General features: G+C 54.0%; 1 protein-coding gene across 1 annotated transcript in view; it reads left to right on the forward strand.

Moving 5' to 3' along the window:
- EPHA8 (EPH receptor A8) overlaps positions 1–19,336 on the forward strand; it is a 48,066-nt gene extending 28,730 nt beyond the window's left edge. Inside the window, exons 4-17 of the mRNA XM_010189256.1 lie at positions 5,135–5,290; positions 6,179–6,514; positions 9,011–9,135; positions 9,321–9,483; positions 9,899–9,995; positions 10,647–10,714; positions 11,206–11,382; positions 12,084–12,269; positions 12,874–12,935; positions 13,281–13,490; positions 15,880–16,029; positions 17,106–17,297; positions 17,656–17,825; positions 19,222–19,336. Coding sequence (XP_010187558.1) covers positions 5,135–5,290; positions 6,179–6,514; positions 9,011–9,135; positions 9,321–9,483; positions 9,899–9,995; positions 10,647–10,714; positions 11,206–11,382; positions 12,084–12,269; positions 12,874–12,935; positions 13,281–13,490; positions 15,880–16,029; positions 17,106–17,297; positions 17,656–17,825; positions 19,222–19,336 — 2,207 coding nt within the window. The remainder of the gene's footprint in view (positions 1–5,134; positions 5,291–6,178; positions 6,515–9,010; positions 9,136–9,320; positions 9,484–9,898; positions 9,996–10,646; positions 10,715–11,205; positions 11,383–12,083; positions 12,270–12,873; positions 12,936–13,280; positions 13,491–15,879; positions 16,030–17,105; positions 17,298–17,655; positions 17,826–19,221) is intronic.
- Positions 19,337–19,643: the final 307 nt, after the last annotated feature.

A 19,643-nucleotide genomic window follows, 5' to 3' on the forward strand; every position in this document is an offset into this window, starting at 1 on the left:
AAAAACTGGAGGTGCTCAGCTGTGCTGGGGCAAGGGCTGTGCTGGTCCCTGTGCTTCACTTGCTTCTGGAGTGCTGAGGACCCTTATTTTAAAGTTCAGCCCCTGTACCTATCCATAGCTATCTGCATGTGGTGAGAGACCTCACAAACGTTCCAAAGCTCATACTGGTTCCCGCAGGGGCTGGTGCTTTGGGTGTCCTTTCTTCATTTATACACCTTTGCTCCCTGAAGCCCTGCAGCAGAGGTATGGGGTTACCTCCAGCACTGTCATCTCCAGGGGCAGCTCCCATTCGGCCCCGCTCCTTCCTGAACACGGTGTTTTCTGCATTTGTTTTTGGTCTGGTGAAAACTGAGGGTTTTTTCCAGAAGCCTTGGATAGTTCTGTCTAAAACCCTCCAACAAGACTGAGTTTTGGAAACAGCCTTTTTTCTAATTCTAGCTTTGGGCCGCCTGTTTCCATCTGACTCCTGCAAGCTGTAGTGTTTCCCCAGATAAGCTTTATAAAAAAAGCCTTTGCTCCAAGAGCGTGCCAGGCTGTCGCCCCTACACAAAGCTGCACAGCGTCACCTCCACCACATTCCGCAGAAGGACGTCTGTGCCAGGCAGCAGAGCACCACTCCCAAAAGATACAGGGAAGGAGAGCAGGGCAGAGTCAGGGGTGCTTTCAATAGCACTGATTTCCAGGCAGGAGGCAAGACCTGCTGATTTTTCTATGGCAGCACCATGCAGGTGCTGAGGCTGGGATGCAGCCAGTCTGGACCTTCATGATTCCAGTTTACCCAGCTCCTAATACTGGAATTACTCCTTATACAGCTTGTCCTGGTGGCCGTGAAATCTGGGTGTTAAGCAAGAAGCTGTGCAGGGTGCCCTTCACTGCATGTGATTTGCTCGCAGCCTGGCGCGTAGGGTTTTGCTAGGTTTAGAATATCTTCATGGGTGAAAACTTCCCATGCTCCCCTCTCTGCAACATTCGGGGGCGTGAAGGGGTGTGAGATGGGTTGAATTGTGGAAAGAAGGGCCAAGCAGCGAGGAGGTGACGCGAAGTGGAGTCTGGGGTGATGTGAGACGACTTCAGGCGTGTGGGCTGGTGTGATGGGTTGTGAGGTGCAAAGGGGGTGCAAGGTGGGAACTGGGATGTGTGAAGGGCTGTAAGGCAGCGATCGGGGGTGTGAGACAGTGCAGGGGCAAGCAACATGCAAAGGATGCACAGAGCATCAGCAGGGACATGGGACTATGCATGATCTAGGGATCAAGAGTTGGCCTGAGAGAACCACCCCAGCCAGTCCCCAAAACCACTCCCCAACTTGGGGACAGAGCCTGGGCTGACTGGGAACTGCAGGGAAAGGGGAGCACAGCCCTGCAAAAACACAAGGTTTGGGTAATGAGGCAGATGACTTGTTTTAAGACATGACTGCGAATAACCAGCTTCTGTGTCAGTGTCTGTGTCATGCGGGAGCTGAGATTGGAGGCATCAGGTTGAAACTGGATTGAAAGGAGCTGGGATTTTTGTGCTAGCTTCTCCTGCAGCCTGGAGGGCCCTGGAACTGGTGCCTGTGTCTGGCTGTCACCAGAGATAGCATTATTTCCATCTCCCTCTCTCCTCAGCACCACCAAAGGGAGGTACATGGCCGCTCTCTTGGGTTTGCAGATGCCCAGGGGACGGGGATGGGGGCAATTGGTGTCACTGGTGCCATGAAGCTGCTCCATTGCACCCTCTCAGCCATGCCCTCACCCTGCTCAAACCTCCTGGGTTGAGGATGGAGCTGAGAGGGATTGACACGGGGTTGATGCTCACATTTGCCGCCCCACTGAAGTACCCTTTGGTGGTCCCACCAGGGCCACCTGCAGAGCACCAGTCCCAGATGGCGACTTCAGACTGAGAAGAGAGGCTCATACCCAGCTCGCGTATCCTCGACAGGTTCATCTATCATCTCCCGAGCTCTGCCAGCTTATTAGCAGATGTTGTCCTGTCCCCAGAGGATGGAGAAGGAGGGAAACAAATGGACCAAACTACAGATGGCTGGCAGAGCCCTCCCCACACTCGCTGTCTCTGAGACAAGCCTGCTGCTCCGGGACCCCTTGGGCAGGCGATGCATGAGGGAGTGGGGCTGCTGGGCTGAAGAAAGTGGGCAAGGTGTGCTGTGCAGAGTGGGAGGGGTCAAGGGAGCCCCGTGGCATTGACCCCACCAGGCTGAGGTGGTAACTGGGGACCCACCTATGTGATGGAGGGCTGGAGATGTGCTGTGCCAAGCACTGGTTTAGTGTTGGTTCCTGCAGGCTCTGCTTGTGAGGCTGGGACCAGGCAGATGTGTGGGCTATGAGCCCAGCATAGATGACCAATTCTTGAGCTGGGCTGGGATGAAGGTCTGCTGCTGCCCCATGTGCACCACAAAACCACCCCCTGAAGTGGGACTGCGAGGATGGGCAGCCTGGGATGGGTTTGGCAGGGGGAATGACACTGGTAGCAGGAGTCCTGTTGGTCCACAAATAGACAGAACTCGAGATCCTCAGACACAGAGCAAGGGTATCAACTGCATAAAATAATAACATAAAGAAATCTGCACCTTCTGCAGGGCTCCTGGGAGGGCACTTCTGGCAGGTGGCAGTAGCTGGTTGCAGTGCAGACAGCAGGACAGTGGTTCTGCACCTCACTGGTGGGTGGCTCCAGATTTCGGTGGCTTCTGTGTGTGCTGCAACCATGGCTGAGGAGTCCTGTGGATTTTAAACCTGTTGTGTTGGACTGAGTTTGCTCTAAACAAGGAGGTCCTGGTCTTTCACACATCATTGGCCTGGCATAGGAGCACTCAGTCCAGAGCAGGACATACCTGTCACCCTGTCCTGCAGGCTTTTCATATCTCGTGCAGGTTCAAAGCTGGTGCCTTGTCTCCTGTGCCTGTGAAAGGCTTTGCATGTGTGTCCTACTTCCATCTAGAGCAAGCACAGGGACACACGGATGTGCATGACCCCATCCAGAGCAGTCCATGACCCCATCCAGGGCTTTGCCTGCCCCAGCCCCAGTTGCTCTCCAGGCCTCCTCACATGGTTGTGCTGTCCAGGTGCTGGGATGTGGCTCTCGATGGCTCTGGCCTGGTGCACAAATTCACCTATAATTTGTCATTTAGGATAATTTTCCCCCTGAGTGCATCTAAAATAATTGTGAATCATTGCTACAGGCAATTAATGGGATTTTTTTTCAGCATTAAATGCTAAGTGATTACAATTGCTTGGTGCAAATCTGCCGTGCTACATATTCTCATCCTTCCTGCTTGCCTGCCTCTCCATACCTGATATAGCACTGACTTCCCAGCCCTTAATTAAATATTGGTGGGGAGAGACACTCCAGTGCCTCTTGAATCATGAGTCCTTGGCTGCTGGTTCCTGCATGGGCAGAGGTGATGGTGGTTTGCAGGTCCAAGGGGAATTCACACAAGTTGAAGGTGGCAAATCCTGGCACACACACTGCCCAGCATGGGCTGTGGGGATGTCTCATTGCCCGGTTCCCTTCTGGCAGGCTGTGCTTATTCCATGTCTTCATCCTTTCTCACACGGAAAACCTGGGAACTTTTATTTCTGAGATTTGTTTGGGTTTTGGGGTTGGTTTTTTTTTGGTTGGTTGGTTGGGGTTTTTTATTGTTATTTTTTGTTTTTATTGCTCCCCTGGATTTAAAGCAGCAGTGCAAAAGTGCCACAGAAGCTGGAGACAGTCTGCAGAGGGAGCACAAAGCCACCAGAGAGGTGTGTGGCTGCAGCACTGTCTTCAGCTGCCGTTGCTGGAAGCAGCTGGGGTATACCGAGGGCGAGTTATACAGAGCCCGTTGTATTACTGTGCAGCGTGTGATATGTGAAAAATGTTGGTAGCAATCAGCCCGGGGAGATCTGTGGCAAGGAAACAAGTGTTATTAATAAGGAAACAAATCAGCACCTAGAAGCAGAACAAACAGCCAGCACGGAGGGACCCAGACCACCGGGGATGCTGGATCACAAACAAAAATGCTTCCACATGTTTGGAAGCAAAAATTGAGGCAGTATGCAGAGCGGGTAAAGACGGGAAAATGAAGGTATTACTACCACAGTAGGGAAAACCAAAAATGAGTCAGAGCCAGGATTAATGCTTGAATCACTGGAACGGGTCCTAGAAGTACTTGATGAATACAGGGACCCAAACAGAGCCCGTTTTTCCTTACTTGGAACTGAAACCTGCAAGAGAGGAAGGATCCTTCTGCCTCCAGACAGATACCTGACATGCCACGCGTCACTCCCGAGCTAATCAATGTTCCTAACGAGAGACGAGTTGTTTGTTTGTGTGACAAATGGTTCACCCGAGGGGCTGCTGGGAGAGGTGGGGGTATGATGGAGCAGAGCGACGCCAGCCCCAGCGTGGGACGACTGTGTGCTCCTCCCATCAGGCCCAGCACCAGGAGGAAGCAGAGCAATCGAGGGCGGGTTGTGCTGTCAGAAAAAGCTCATCGTGGCTCGTTTGGCCTCCTGTCCCTCTGCAGAGAGCAGGCGGTGTGCGTGCACTGCCTGTTTGCTGCAACCTGAAATGAGAGAGGGTGTTTCCCCTTTGCTTTGTGCAAGGAAACTTGTTGCTTTGTATAGCAGCGCACCGGGGCATTGAGCTCTTGAAACAGGCCACATGGATGCTCTGGGGCACCTGTGCACACCCAGCATGGTCAGCGTGGCACCACCATGCAGTGAGGATTGTTCTGTAAATTTGCCCTATAAATAATAATTAACAAGGTGATCTGCAGTGCTGCCTGGTTTGATCTTTGCAGCACTCTCTGCCCCCGGGCCAGGCAGTGTCTGCAGAGCAGGGAGAGCTCTGGGCAGCAGGCAGAGGTGCCAGGAGAGCACCTCCAGCTTTGCAGGCGGCTCCCGAGGAGCAGAGGCACCCAAGTCGGTGAAGCAGTGGGGAACAGGTACCAGGGTGGCAGTGAGTACAGCCTGGAGAGAAATAGCAGCAGCTTCCACAGAGCCCAGTTCCCTGCTGGAGGGGTCTCGCCCAGTTGCTGGGGAGATGGGCTGGTTTCCCATGCACTGGGATGGCAGTGAAAGGGGGGTCCAGCTTTGTGCTGGTGCAATCCACCAAGTTGTGGGATACATCCCCTGTCCTCTGTCCCTTCCCTCCTCTGCAGCTTGTCAGATGGGATTTTACAAGTCAGCCCCTGGGGACCAGCTGTGCGCCAAATGCCCGTTGCACAGCCACTCAGAGAGCCGGGCGGCCCGTGTCTGCCGCTGCGACAACACCTTCTACCGGGCGGTGCAGGACCCCCCCTCGGCTGCATGCACGCGTGAGTACCCCAACCGCACGGGTGCCCGTCCTCGGACATGGCAGATGCCCCCAGGCCAAACCCAGCATCGTCGTGGCCGCTGCACTCCCTCACTGCCCCCTGTCTCATCCTCATCCTGCTGCTCTCCAAACATCCCCGGTCTCCAAACTTCCCTCCCTGGGGCTTTCTCCTGTGATGGAGTGTGGCTGCTTTCCTTGGCAGAAATGCCCAGGGTGGTCAGAGCCCTGGGAGGCTGTGAGGCAGTGGATGTGTTGCTGTGCTCTCCTTCACTGTGGATGGACAGTGGCACTAGGGCTTGTCATATGGTTTCAGCTCAGGTGTCTGCAATAGGCTGCTTTGAGGGGCCTAGTGCTATTAAGAGGGGACAAGAACTTCCCAAAAGAAGTCCTCCTCTCTGTAGTTGGTCCAGGAGGGCAGAAAGGTGTGGGGCTGCTGGCTGCAGCCAGGGTGAAAGACAAGTCAACAACATCTGACTTATATTTCCCTAGGGGATATCCACCCAAGATTGTTAACCTCCCCAGGAAACGTGAGCTTACCCTTCCTTTTAGATGAGCAGGTCTTTTTCTCCACTGTCTAGCCCGTCAACACCTTGGCTCTTCCACCAAAAGCTTAATTGCTTTCCCCAGAACACACATCAGCTCTTGCCTGCCTGGCATTTGGCATCCTGATCCTCCATGGCATTTCACCCTGAGACCTCTCTGTGTCTTTGCTTTCTTCTGTTTGGAGCATTTCCCTCCTCCGCCCTGAGCAGCTCTGTGTTCCCTGTAGCATCATTTGCACATGCAGGTACCTGCTCCCAATGCGCATCTCCCTGTTGGTCCCATGTTCTGCCAGTGCCATCACACTTCAGCATCCCCCGCTCTGCATGAACCTCTGCTTCTTTTCCAGGCCCCCCCTCTGCTCCTGTGAACCTGATCTCCAGCGTCAATGGCACCTCAGTGACACTGGAGTGGGGCCCGCCCCTGGACAAGGGGGGACGTGCTGACATCGTGTACAACGTGGTCTGCAGGCGCTGCATGGGGGACGATGGCCAGTGCGAGGCGTGCGGCAGTGGGATCCGCTATGTGCCCCAGCAGATGAGCCTGGTGCAGGGAGCGCTGACGGTCACCAACCTCCTGGCCCACACCAACTACTCCTTTTGGGTGGAGGCCGTCAACGGCGTCTCAGACCTCAGCGTGGAGTCCAGGAGAGCTGCGGTCGCCAACATCACGACAAACCAGGCAGGTAGGAGGAGCAGACACCCCCCCTCCAGGCTTTGCCTGTGTGGGTGATGCTGATGTTGCTCCAGTGTTGCTCCAGTCAGTATCTGCAGGAGCCAGGACCTGTCCTAGCAGCTAAGGACTGGTTTGGTGATGGGCATGAGATCTCCAGTAGGTGTGACCCCTATCCTCTCTGCTGCTGGAGGTGGGTTCAGGGAGCTGGGGTGGGCTGGAGACAAGCTGCTGCCCAACTGCCATGGTTTAACCCAGCATGCAACTAAATATCACTCATCCACTCCCTCACTGCCCTGCTCCCTGGTGAAGTGGGGGAGAGAATTGGAGGAGAAAGGTCAGAACACTTGGGGGTTGAGATAAAAACAGTTTAATGATTGAAATAAACTGAACTAAAGTAGTAGTAGTAGTAGTAGTAGTAGTAGTAGTAGTAGTAGTAATAATAATAATAATAATAATAATAATAGGAAAGAAGAGAGGGCAACCCCAGTAAACTCCCCTATTTATAGTGAGCATGATGTTTCTGGTAAGGAATAACCCTGTTGGCCAGCTTGGGTCAGTTGCCCTGGCTATTGCTCCTCCTGGCTTCTGCACCTGGCTGACTCAAACTGCTACAGACTCTGATCACTGCATACCAGAGCTGGCCAAAAACTAAGACAAAGTGCCTTTATCAATTTTGTTCCCACTAAAGTGAGTGCTGCAGTCTTCTCAAAAATGCAGCTTTCCTGAATAGAAAACTGATTCTATGATCCCATCCCAGTGAAACCAGGACACCAAGGCAACTCTTAACCCTTCTCTGGTTCATGGCATCTTTTTTCATCCTCCTTTCCCTTCACTTCAGCCTGCAGCTGCTGGTGGAGGCTCCCTTTCTGCAGGAGGCAGAGGGCATGGAGAACACTTGTTTATTGACAGGAACACTAAGTGAAGCATGAATCTTTCAGGCTGTTCCTCCAGCCTTCTGCCCCTTCCCAAAGGGCCAAGCAGCAGTTCATGCTCTGCTCTTACCTCGCACCAATGCCAGGCCCTGGCAGGTGACAGCAACGTTCGCTGAGAAAAGTGTCTCTCATGCATGGCTCATCTTTGCAAATCCCTTGCTGCAAAATGTTTTTTCCCCAGCAAATACCTCTGAGCAATACTCTAGATGAGGCGGGCCAGGACCTTGTCCAGGGTCACCTGGACATGTCCTCAGAGCAGAGCCCAGCATGGAGCATGCTGCAGGCAGAGGGGACAGGGCAGGGACTGACCCTTGTTAATCCTCCCATTTGGAAACAAGCCCACAGGAACTTCCCGTGATGCTGAGCCCCTTCTGCTCTTACAGCAGTGGTGGCAGCAAGACAAACCCGGGGAGCCTTGCTGGGTTAGCTCACAGCTGGCGGGAGAACAAGGCCCTTTTGTTACTGATGCCTGCCCATAGCACTTCTTCATCCCTCCACCGAGCCCCCGTGAAAATGGCGTCGTGAAAAGGGCAGGAGGGGTGCAGGAGAGGTGCCCTGGGACTGTTTGGAAAGGAGGCGTTGCAAGTGCTGTTGGGCTTTAGCTGATTCCCACCATCCCACGCTGTCCCAGCTCCCTGGGGTCTTGTGTCCCAACAGTGATTTCTGCTGCTCAGTGAAGCCAGTTCAAAGACGAACTGAGCAATAACTGCTGCCTTTCAGTCCCTGGGTGCCCCACAGCTTCTGCAGCCCCTGCAGCATCTTCTGGTCTCTGTGCTGCTCCAGTGACTCCCCTGCACTGCAGCCGCGGCCGACAGCTGCTCCATCATCCCCAGAGCCACCACATCCCATTCTCCATTCAGCAGTTAGGGTTGTAAAAGGTGCCTGACCCGTTCCCATGAGTTAGACCCAATGGCACCGTGCCACACTCTCTTGGGTCCTTCCAAGGGGTATTCTCCCAGAGGGAAAAGAGGTTGGTGAGTTGGCTCCTCCAGCTGTGAAGAGCTCCCATTCAGACATGGCAGGTATGAGGACTGGTTGACAGGCTCCCAGCCCAGGCCCAGGCAGGTGTCAAATATCTCAGGGCAGGAGAGCAGCTCCAGCGCACCTTTAGACTGATGCTCAGTCCCTGATCACCCCTCTGGGCTTTTATCATCTCCCCTTTCCCTCTTCCCTTGCCTCTCTCCCCCAGGTGGGGCAGAAGGGGTCAGGGTCCTGCTAGGGATCTCCATGACCTCCAGCCCCGCAGCTCCTTCTCATTTCTGGCTCCAGATCACAGCAAAGCACCAGTGTCCCCTCCTGTCTGTGCTGGGTCAATGCCCTTCTCTTTCATCTCCTCAGAGCCTGCTTTCTCCATGGGAAAGAGACTGAGGTAACTGAAGTGAACAAAAGCCTGCTTGCAGTCCCCTTCACCACACTCATCTCCCCATAGCTTTAATTAAAACAGAAACATGGTTTAAAACAGAGGTCCTGCATGGGGCTCCAGTTACACCCCTCCCTGCTGCTGTGTCCTGCTGCCCCCACCCCACAGAACCCCCACCAGCAGGCCCCTCACACCCTGCTGTCTGCATCCCCAGCTCCGTCCCAGGTGGTGGTGGTTCACCAGGAGAGCACAGGCCAGAACAGCGTCACCTTGCTCTGGCAAGAGCCGGACCAGCCCAATGGCATCATCCTGGAGTATGAGATCAAGTACTACGAGAAGGTAACACTGAACTTGCTGCTGCAGGTCGGTCCCAGGTGTGGTGGGTTTAGACAGGGGCATGGGACAGTTTAAATCCTGCTGGTGCAATTGCTGGTATCAGTCAGCCTTGCACAAAGGGCTATTTTGGAAAACTCTGTGGTTGCTGTGCTGATGCCAGCAGGGGTTTTGGTGCTGCTTTTCCCCAGGACAAAGAAATGCAGAGCTATTCGACTCTGAAGTCCAAGGACACCGCTGCCACCATCTCTGGGCTCAAGCCTGCCACCCGCTACATTTTCCAGGTCCGGGCTCGCACCTCCGCTGGCTGCGGGAGGTTCAGTCAGACCGTGGAGGTGGAAACGGGGAAGCCAGGTGAGAGTGGGCAGCTGTGGGATGTGGGAAGTGTGGGGCAAGGAGCATGGGGGCTGGCAATGTCCTTGTCCATGGTGATTGCGCCTCTGCCACACAGCGAGAGAGGCTGGAGGCACATCTCCTGAGAAGCGTTTATACATTAGAAAGAAGAGGGAGGAAGGGCATAGCAGTTAGGGCAGGGAAGACCTGGTGAGGTCCTGAGGCTCCAGACTCCTCTCTCCACTGGTTTGCTCTATCCCTATTGCTTTCCCAGATCTGTGCTGTTCCCTGTACACTGGGAGAGCCTCAAAGATAGGGCTGGGTGGGGAATGGTGCTTTATCTTTGAAGAACTTGACCCCAGTGGGGTAGGTGAGTTTCTGAGCACAGCAGAGTGTTCCTCACCAGCTCACCTCCCTGCTACCCTGCTTCTTCCAGTCTCTCTGCGGTATGACACAATGACCATCGTCTGGATCTGCCTGACGCTCATCACTGGCCTTGTTGCATTGCTGGTGGTCCTAATCTGCAAGAAGAGGTAAGAGTTTTCTGGAGGTCAGTGTGGCTTGTCACCAAGCAGGGCAGGAGAGATTGGAGAACTTGGGTGCAACTTTTCTCCTGTCAATTTACTCAGAGCACCCATAGGTCAGGGGTTAATAAGCAACCAAGATACATTGTTTAGAAGTCACCGTGCCTCCACCTTCTCTGAGGCAGAGCCTATGTCCAGACCTTCCCCTCATTCCAGCAGGCTGAATAGCAATAGCAATAGCAGTACCAGTACCAGTACCAGTACCAGTACCAGTACCAGTACGAGAGCTAACTGGGTGGACTAGGAGGTAGGTCAGGAGTGGAGAGAGCTCTTCTCCATCAGCAGGGTCCAAGAGGGACTATGTGCTGCTGCATCTCAGCATGGCTGAGCCAGGCATGTGGAGCACAAACGCCGCTGTTCAGAGGAGACACAAGTGCTGCAGCTTTAGCACTGCCAAGCCTTGGAGAGCACCTGGAAAGCACCTTGCTCCATCCAGGCAAAGCGTGAGTTCAGCAAGACACAGGGATGCAGCTGGTGGAGGGCCAAGCATTAGCTCCAGCTCCTCCTGGGTTGCCTACAGCTCTGGCATGCACTGCCTTCCACCTTGCTGTTGGGCTGCTTGTGGGAGCACCTCTTCTGACTCCTGTGTCCCCGTGGCAGGCACTGCGGGTACAGCAAGGCTTTCCAGGACTCTGACGAGGAGAAGATGCATTATCAGAATGGGCAAGGTAGGACCCTCCCTGCTGCTGCTCCTGGGATGTGAAAGACCACAGCCCTGTGCATGGGCAAGAACCTGAACCATTACCCTCCGGCACTGCTGTGCTTTCCAGCAGGAAGGGTTTTGACCACTCCCTGCTACTGGGGATGAGTCTAGGAGAGCTGAGCAGGTGCTCTGATCCCAGGGACGTGCTGGTAATGGGGCTGAAGGGTTGCACAGTGAGGTGGGGCTGCAGCACGTTCATCTCGGACAGCAGCAGGCCAGAGGAGTGGAAAATTCATCACAGGGAAGGGGTGGGAATGGGAGGATGATGGAGGGGCACAATGACATGGAGGAGAACCTGTGCAGCCAGGTCCTGGGCTGCTCTGAGGACACTGCTATGCCACAGAGTGCCCTGGGTTTCCTTGGTGCTGCAACCTCTGTGGCTCCTCAGCATGTCAACCCAAAAAGTCCTGCCCCTGCCCACCCTCTACCTGGCTGGTGGGGGCCCTTACTCCTCAGCAGGGCTGCCTGAAAGAGCTTATCTCCTCTCTTCACTTTGGAACCTGGCAGTGAAGTTCCCCGAGTCCAAGTTCTACGTGGACCCACACACATATGAGGACCCCTGCCAAGCCGTGCACGAGTTCACCCGTGAAATTGAGGCCTCCCGGATCAAGATTGAGAAGGTCATTGGGTCCGGTGAGTCCCCTGGGCATGAAATAAACTCTTTGGAGGCTCTTAGTGAGGAGGGTTGCTGTTCAGCTGGAATGGCACTGATGTCTCAGGCTGACACAGCAGATGGATCAGCCTGTCCCATGTGCCCCAATGTGGACACCCTGCTTTCAGACTTTAGAGCAAACATCTGGGGTGACAAGATGCAAATGAAATTGCAAGCAAAATGGTGACTTTTCAGAGCAAAAGGGATTTTGCTTAGGAACAGGGGCTTGCAGGGAAGCATGGGACGCAGCTGGAGCTTCACCAGCAGCATCCCAAAGGCTTATGGAGGCTCACTCTGTACTGAGGGACAGTGCAGAGCCAAGCAGAGCAGCATGAGGAAGCCTGGCTGAGAGATGTCTCTGCTGCTCTAAGAGACCCCAGACTTTGTTCGATGAAAACAGTAAAGCAAGTACCACTGTAATCACTCTTGACCCATCATCCTCAGTAAAAGGCATCAGAGAGAGGTGGTTTCTGATGTTTCTGCCCAGTTCCCAGAGGTGACACTGGAAGGCAGAGATGGGCGATCCTTTCTGCACTTGGAGGCAGATGCACAAAGAGCCCAAGAGTCCTGAGGCGCTGGAACACACTGCGAGCATGCCAGCAGACCAGGGTGATCCATGGTGCTGGAGAGCGGTGCAAGAAGCTGAAGAGCTCCCATGCCCTCACCTTCCCTTGCCTTGCAGGGGAGTCTGGAGAGGTGTGCTACGGCCGCCTGAAGCTGCCGGGGAAGAGGGAGATTCCCGTGGCCATCAAGGCCCTGAAAGCAGGCTACACGGAGAAGCAGAGACGAGACTTCCTGAGCGAAGCCAGCATCATGGCGCAGTTTGACCACCCCAACATCATCCACCTGGAGGGGGTGGTGACCAGGAGTATGTGGCTGGTGGGGACGGGACCCTATGTTGGGCCAGAGCTGGGACATATCTCCCTGTGGGAATCCTGGGAGATGGGAGCCAGTAGTCACTTTGGGTGCAGTCCATCTTTTGTCTGCCCCTGTTGCTCGCTTGTCAGATTGGAGGGGTCCCCTCCATCCCACCCCCTTGCTTTCTCTAACAAGACAAACTTGCCATGCAGCAGTTCCTCACCTCACTCTGCAGTGTGCCCCAGGTCAGGGTTATTGGTTGGGGAGACGTCCTAGCCATTAGCGTTTATTTTAAAGGTTGCCTGTACTGAATCATAATTTGAAGTCTTCCTTCAGAAAGGCACATTCTGATGCAAAGTGTTATGCTAATAGCGTGCACATTTCAGCGGGATAACGAAGCTGACCTAGCCACTTCAATAGCACCTGGAGGGAGGGGTAAGTGTCGGGGTTATTGCCACATCCCCACTGTCCTGCACAGTGCAGGGGTGAGTCACACCAGGGGCTGCAGGGGATCTACAGGCCTGGATTCATGTCTCTCTCAGTTAAAGCCTGGCACTGGGCTTCTGGGAGGAAGGTGACTTCTCTGCTAACTTGACCTCCCTTGTCTTCTGCAGGCAAATTGGTAATGATTGTTACAGAATACATGGAGAACGGCTCGCTAGACACCTTCCTCAGGGTAAGGAGCCCTCTTGTATTTTTATTCACTGCACATCTCCCTGGACTGAGTGATGGGAGAAGAGCGCTGTGCTCTGGGCTCTCACCTCTGCAGCAGGCACGGGCTGCAGGGCATTGCGGCCGGCTCCCCAAAGCGGTACTGCAAAAGCAAGGACACCCACCTGAGCAGCTTGTCAGAGGCGCTGGGAGGGCATGAGGTGCACTGGGGGGGACAAGAGAATGGCACTGGGGTTAGAGGAGGGACTAAGCCAAAGATGAGAGGTACTAGGGGGTTAGTTCAATGAGAGCAGCAGCAGTACGATTCTGGTGAAAGCCGTGAATGAACTCTGGGTTATTTCCTCTCCAGAAACATGACGGGCAGTTCACCATCATCCAGCTGGTGGGCATGTTACGTGGCATTGGAGCAGGGATGAGGTACCTGTCTGACCTGGGCTACGTGCACCGGGACCTGGCTGCCCGCAACATCCTGGTGAACAGCAACCTGGTCTGCAAAGTGTCTGACTTTGGCCTCTCACGCATCCTGGAGGACGACCCCGATGCCGCTTACACTACCACGGTACATGGCTCCTAGCATCACAGTCTTGCTGATCCTTACTGACGGTGACTGTCCCAGGTCACTGACAGGTGGAAAAGTTAGACACTCCTCTCAAGTCAAGGTAGGCAGGGCAGGAGTGGAGGTAGTCACCTCACTGCTTATTTCTGGGCCAAGAGCGTGAACCCAAAGACCTTCTGAGCCTTAATGCATACAGGGACAGCCTAGAACTGAAGTGTGCAATGGACAAAGAGAAGCAGGGTGGGAGAGCAGGGAGCTGAGCCAACAGCTCCTGTGCCATGCACAGGGATGCTCCTGTGTCCCTGTTGGTGTGTTTCCCCAGGCTGCGCAACTCCATCCTCTCCTTCAGTTGTCCTAGAGCCATCAGTCAGTGTTATGGTGCACTTTTCAGTAACGCAGCCACAAACTAGCTTTTCCATGTGACTCTACCTCATTCAGGGGAGTGGAAAGGGTGGGAATTGGCTTTGCAACCTAGATGTTTTTATTTTAATGTAGGACACTTTTGTCTGTGAAGTAATTTTAAGACTTTTCTGGCCAACCTGACAGCTCTGAAACTTGATGTTCTCCTCCACTGGAGGTCATCAGAGATGAAATGAAATACATTGAAGGAATGTGCTCTTTTTGCTCTTCTCTAGCCGTAAAAGGAATTAGTGTGCTCCCCAGGCAAACCTCTGGCTGGGAAAAATGCATTGGATAGGCGGTTCCCATCAGGAACCAGTTTGGAGCTGCAGCTGAAGAATTTGAGCATCATTTTTCGGAAGGACCAAGACTAAAGAAGCAGAAAGAACTTCAGGTTACTTTGGGATAGTTGACATACAGAGCATGGCCCAAAGCGGTTGCAGCTCTGAGGGATGAGCACACAGTGGCCCAGCCTGAAGAACACGGTCTTCATGCTGTTGGCTTGGCTTCAGCCAAGCAGTGAAGTGGGCTACATGTGTCCTATGTGTGTCTTTGTATTCAGTTGTTCCCTTTGATATCTCAAGAAACAACTTGATATTTCAGATGCTTTAATTTTCGGGAAGGTTCCTGCTGCTTGGTTCAAGTACAGCTTCTTATGCATCTTGGCACTGGAAGGAAGGGTAAGAAGGGGCCCAACATCTGCGAGGGCTTCCTGGTGTCTGAGCAGCCCATCTCCTTGTCTGTGGCCTACAGATACACACACAGCCTGGCCTCCCTCCCACCAAGCCAGTCTCCGAGCTTTCCCCCTGTGTTTTTAAGATTTGCAAACAGATTTCCAGAGACAGGATGTCAGTGACCACACTGGGTGAGGGAGGTGACTTGAGTGTCCAGAGCTCACGTAGTGACCTATGTGCCGACCCTTTCCAATCCTGCCCAGTTTCTAGAAACATAGTTTTGTGTCCTCAGTGGAAATGCAAGCAGGGAGGTCAATGGAGGATGAAGTAACCACCACACATATCGCAAGCAGAGGCTTTGAGGTATCTTGGCACAGTAAAACCCACCAGAGCTGGTTGCTCTGGAGGAAAACTAGGTGCGTAGTCCGGATAGAGCTGAACCACAAGGATGCAGTGACAGGATCAGGAACATAAGATCTCTCATGAGATCTCAGTGAGGGCACCCTGAGAATGAGGATGCTTTCTTGCTCAGAAACTTGAGATAAGATTGTATCCTGTGTTCCTCCTCTGTTGTCCTTGACCTGCTCAGGAGATGCTTTCCCAAATGGAACTCTTACGAAGGACACGTCATTCATCTTCAGTCCCCATCAAGCAGTGTGCCAGAGTAGGCAGGACTCAGTTGGGTGGAAGCAACTCTCCCTAGGCAGGGATACCTGAAAGGTGTTTCCAGGCACATCACGCCTGCCCTGGCTGCTCTGGAAACCCACCCAATGTTCCCTACACTACAGCTTTCCTCTCCAAATGCCTGGCAACCATATTTCCAGATTAAATGTATTCTTAGCCCATTTATTGCTGATTTTGACAGCATAATCCTTTAATTCAACAAGTCTTCCTCTAATTCAACAAATCCTCCTCTTCAGTGCTTGCCTTCCAGAACAGTAATGGACAGGGAACACATACTATCGCTTTCCTTGTCTGCTCAAGCTCTCCACCTGCATCCAGGGTCAGCTCCATGCTTTCGTGCTCTGGTAGCCCTTGGCTCCATCTCATCACTTTGAATTCCTTTCTAATGCTGAGGGCCAGAACTGTCCATGAAGATGACCTGGTAAAACAGCACAGCTTTCTCCTTGCTCTACTGGAAATACCTTGAAGTCATCCTTCAAGTACACCTTCAGGGTTGCTTTGTGCAGATTGTGTCCTCAGTCCTTTCCAGAAGAAGCCGTCTCAGCATATTGCTTGTCTGCTGTCCCAGCTGTAGAGAGGTGGGGATGCCTGAGCCCCACATACTCTGAGCCTCCACTGTTGCTCCCTTTTTTCAGGGGGGAAAGATCCCCATTCGCTGGACGGCTCCAGAGGCCATCGCGTACCGCAAGTTCTCCTCGGCCAGCGATGTGTGGAGCTACGGCATCGTCATGTGGGAGGTGCTGGCCTACGGCGAGCGCCCGTACTGGAACATGACCAACCGGGATGTGAGTGGATGCGGAGCAGCACGGTGACAAGCCTCCTGCCCTCACCCAAGCCAGCCTAGCAGTGTGCTTGTCCCCTCGGTGGGGACATCAGCATGTTGCCCATCATTGCACTGTTCAGCCTTTCCCTTTGCAGCACTGTGGCTCCTGGCTGTGGGTGCTGTGGGTCTCCCCATCCCCATCTGCTCCTCTGTACAAGCCTTTCTGCTGGCTGGAGAGCTTCAGCATGTGTTGTGCCACCTTTGCCATCCACTGGAAGGGGTCAGGGCTTCCCTAGGATCACTGCATCCCCACTGCATTGGCCTGCACCCAGTGCCGAGGGTCCATCCCCCTTCCACTGCCCATGGAAGGCTGCTGAGACCCCCAGGCTTACACCACCCAGCAGTAGGCTTTGGGGTTGTCAGTGTTATGTGGAGCCATTGTTACCTCAGGAGTATCTTGATAAACTTCAGGAGAATGTAAGTTGTATTCCTGACTACAACCTGGGAGCAAAATTTCCAGAAGGAGTCAATAAAACGAGTATTTTTGACTCTGCAGAACCACAGGACTCCTTTTTTTAACCTATGGGAGCTATGAACCTATCTGCCTCCTCCCGTCTCTGGGAGTCCTGAGAGTCCCCTCTCTCCCTAGAGTTTCTCTTATTTTAGAAAGTGGCTCTGGTGACAACAGGGGCTGGGTGCAGTGGTTTACGCTGCCTCCTCTGCACAGTTCCTTTGAGCAAGGTTTCCTTCAGCCTTGCTGAGCGGTGGCAATCCCTGGCTGTAGAACAACTGAATGTGAGTGCAGTTCGTGCGGCTTGTCTGCTGGAGGGAAGCTGCAATATTTTAGGCCTGTCAGACCACTTAATATATCCATCATAGCAGGGATTTCTTGTATGTGCATGGTATCCAGCCTGCTTCCAGCTCTCCACAGAGTGATGCACTTGTCATTTAGCATGATTCTTGTGTTCACCCTCTCAGCTTCCCCATCTTACGGCCCCAGCAGCTCACGCACCAGGGACCTTCCCTGTGTGCCACCATCTGGGATACTGGGGGTTGGATGGGAGTGCAGTTCCACTTTGGTGTGTGGCTTCCTTCCAGGTCATTAACTCGGTGGAGGAAGGCTACCGCCTGCCTGCCCCCATGGGCTGCCCCACAGCCCTGCACCAGCTCATGCTGGATTGCTGGCAGAAGGACCGCAGCGAGAGGCCACGCTTCTCCCAGATCGTCGGCATCCTGGACAAGCTTATCCGCAACCCTGACCACTTGAAGTGCACGGCCACGGTGAACAGGTAGGGTCTCCCTGAGCCGCTGCCATCAGCAGGGGTTGACAGCTGATGTGGGCAGAGCATGGGGGTTGCAGCGAATAAGGGATATTTCTGTCCAGCTCTAGCAGTAGTGGCTTCCCCTGTGACAATGGACATGCATAGGGCCCATGAGCACAGGTTGTGGTGGGCAGTGGGAAGCGCCCTACACTTTTCCCACCAGGCATTCCCACATCAAGGTCTGGCCATGCAGGCACAGTGCCCGTGTAGCAGCATGCCTGTCCTTACCAGCTAGTCGTACCCTTCCCTGCATGCAATGTAGTCTCTTTGAGGTGGACCTCACAGCCTGGCCACCCAAAACCAATAGCTCCTGATCTAACCCCTCCTGTCCTGCTCCCAGGTTCACCCAAACTCGCCTCGACAGAGGTCTCTTCGACCTGGCCGGCTGTCTGACAGTGGAGGACTGGCTAGACTCCATCCGGCTGGGGCACTACCGGGACAACTTTGCCATGGCAGGGTACTCCTCCCTGGGCATGGTGATGCGCATGAACATCGAGTGAGTACCAGAAAACAGACAGCACCAGTTGGGTTGCCCTGCACCATCCCACCAGCCCCAGACAGTGACTGTCCTGTCTTGGTTTGCTCAATCTAGTTGGTCCCTGATGCCAGAGATGCACCTCTAAGGAAATAGTGTTGAGACCTGGAATAATGTCCTAAGCTGTGTTGACCTTTGAGAGAAGGTGTGGGAGTTGTACTGAGAGGGTGTGAGTACCAAGTCACTTCTGGTGCTCTGTGATGGCTCTCCAATTTGGGTTGTGTTTCAGAAGGTCATATAATCCAACCTTCTGATCAGGGTCAGATAGGAGGTTGCTGTCTCCTTGCACTTCTCACCTTTGTTTCCCCTGCAAAAGGCATTTCTGGACCAGAATGTGTCTGGGTCATACTGAACAGGTTCTCTGGGATCACTGGGAAACAAACAGAGCTGTGGGAAGCGTCAGAGCTCCTTCAGCCCCAAGTGCATGGGACTGGGTCCCTGCTCAGGGGAGGCTCCGTCCAGAGCCTTGGTGTCAGGGGAAGGTCAGAGCCAAGTGACCAAGGCTGTGTTAAGGAAGGAGAGCTGCGGAAGACATGTCACACCACCCATCCTCCTCATCCTGCTGTAAGGAGCTTGCTCTGCCACCTATCTAAGGGGTCTCTGAGGTGGCTGATGCTCCAAGTGGTACCACCAAAGGCAGCAGCTATGCCTGCTCCTACCCTGGACCTACATTCCCCATCCCTTGGTGTTAGCATTAGTGCCAGACAACAACCTCTCCTTCCTCTGGGGAGACTTGTTCCCTGTCAAAAGGCATGGGGGCTGCCAGTGCCCCTGGCTCAGGAAGGATGTGACAGTGCACGCCTTCGTTGAGGTGGGGCAGGTGGAGAAGGAGCCAGAGAAAGGGAAGATGGAGAGACACAGGCAGAGGGCTGTCATGTACATTGATCGGGGGCTGTACATGAGGCCTTTGCTGTGGGATTGAGTGGTTGCTGATCCTTGTTTCTCATGCACATCGGGGAAGCTTTGGAGTAGGGAAGGCTCATCATCCATCCATCTTTCTGACTGGGTTATCTGAGGGCATCTTGCTAAACTGAATCCAATTTCAGAGCATCGATCTTGTCACCTGCTAGCCTGTCAGGAGTGATCCCCCTCCTGCTCCTGCTCCCCCCGGGGCTGTCACAGCAGCCCTGTCAGGAGGATGTGCCAGAGGGAATGGTAGCCTCTCTGTCCCTGGGAGGATGCCCATGGACCCTCAGCAGCAGCAGCAGCCGCCTTTTGGTGATGGGCAAACAGACAGGAGCCAGGTGCAGGGTCCTGGGGTGGTCAATGGAGTGCACACATGGGGAGGAGCAGTGTCTGTCTGGGGCTTGGCACAGGTCCAGCCCATGGGGTGTCTGACAGTGTCCTTGTTCTCCAGGGATGTTCGGAGTCTGGGCATCACCATGATGGGCCACCAGAAGAAGATCCTGAGCAGCATCCAGGCCATGCGGTCCCAGCTGCTGAACACAAATGGCCCCAGGAGGCATCTCTGATCACCAGCTTTGCAGACCCTCATCGGGCGTTCCTTAACACTTACCCTGGCAAAGGGGCAGCAGGGTGGTGAGCAGGAAAAGGGGCACCAGACCAGGACCTGGAGCCCAGCCAGCGTCTCTTTGATTTCAGCACTAGTGGAAACATGGCTTTCCAGATACCTCGATGGTCCTGCTGCCTCCTTCCCCCATCTGAAGGGGGGAGCAGCTTTCCAAGCAGGCTAGGAACATGTCATGCCTCTCTGAATCCTCTACTGTGTCCCTGTGGGACTGGGGGACCCCACACAACTATGCAGGACAAGTGGCGACC

The sequence above is a fragment of the Mesitornis unicolor genome, unplaced genomic scaffold (assembly GCF_000695765.1).
Source record: "Mesitornis unicolor isolate BGI_N332 unplaced genomic scaffold, ASM69576v1 scaffold23527, whole genome shotgun sequence".
Classification (NCBI taxonomy): Eukaryota; Metazoa; Chordata; class Aves; order Mesitornithiformes; family Mesitornithidae; genus Mesitornis; species Mesitornis unicolor.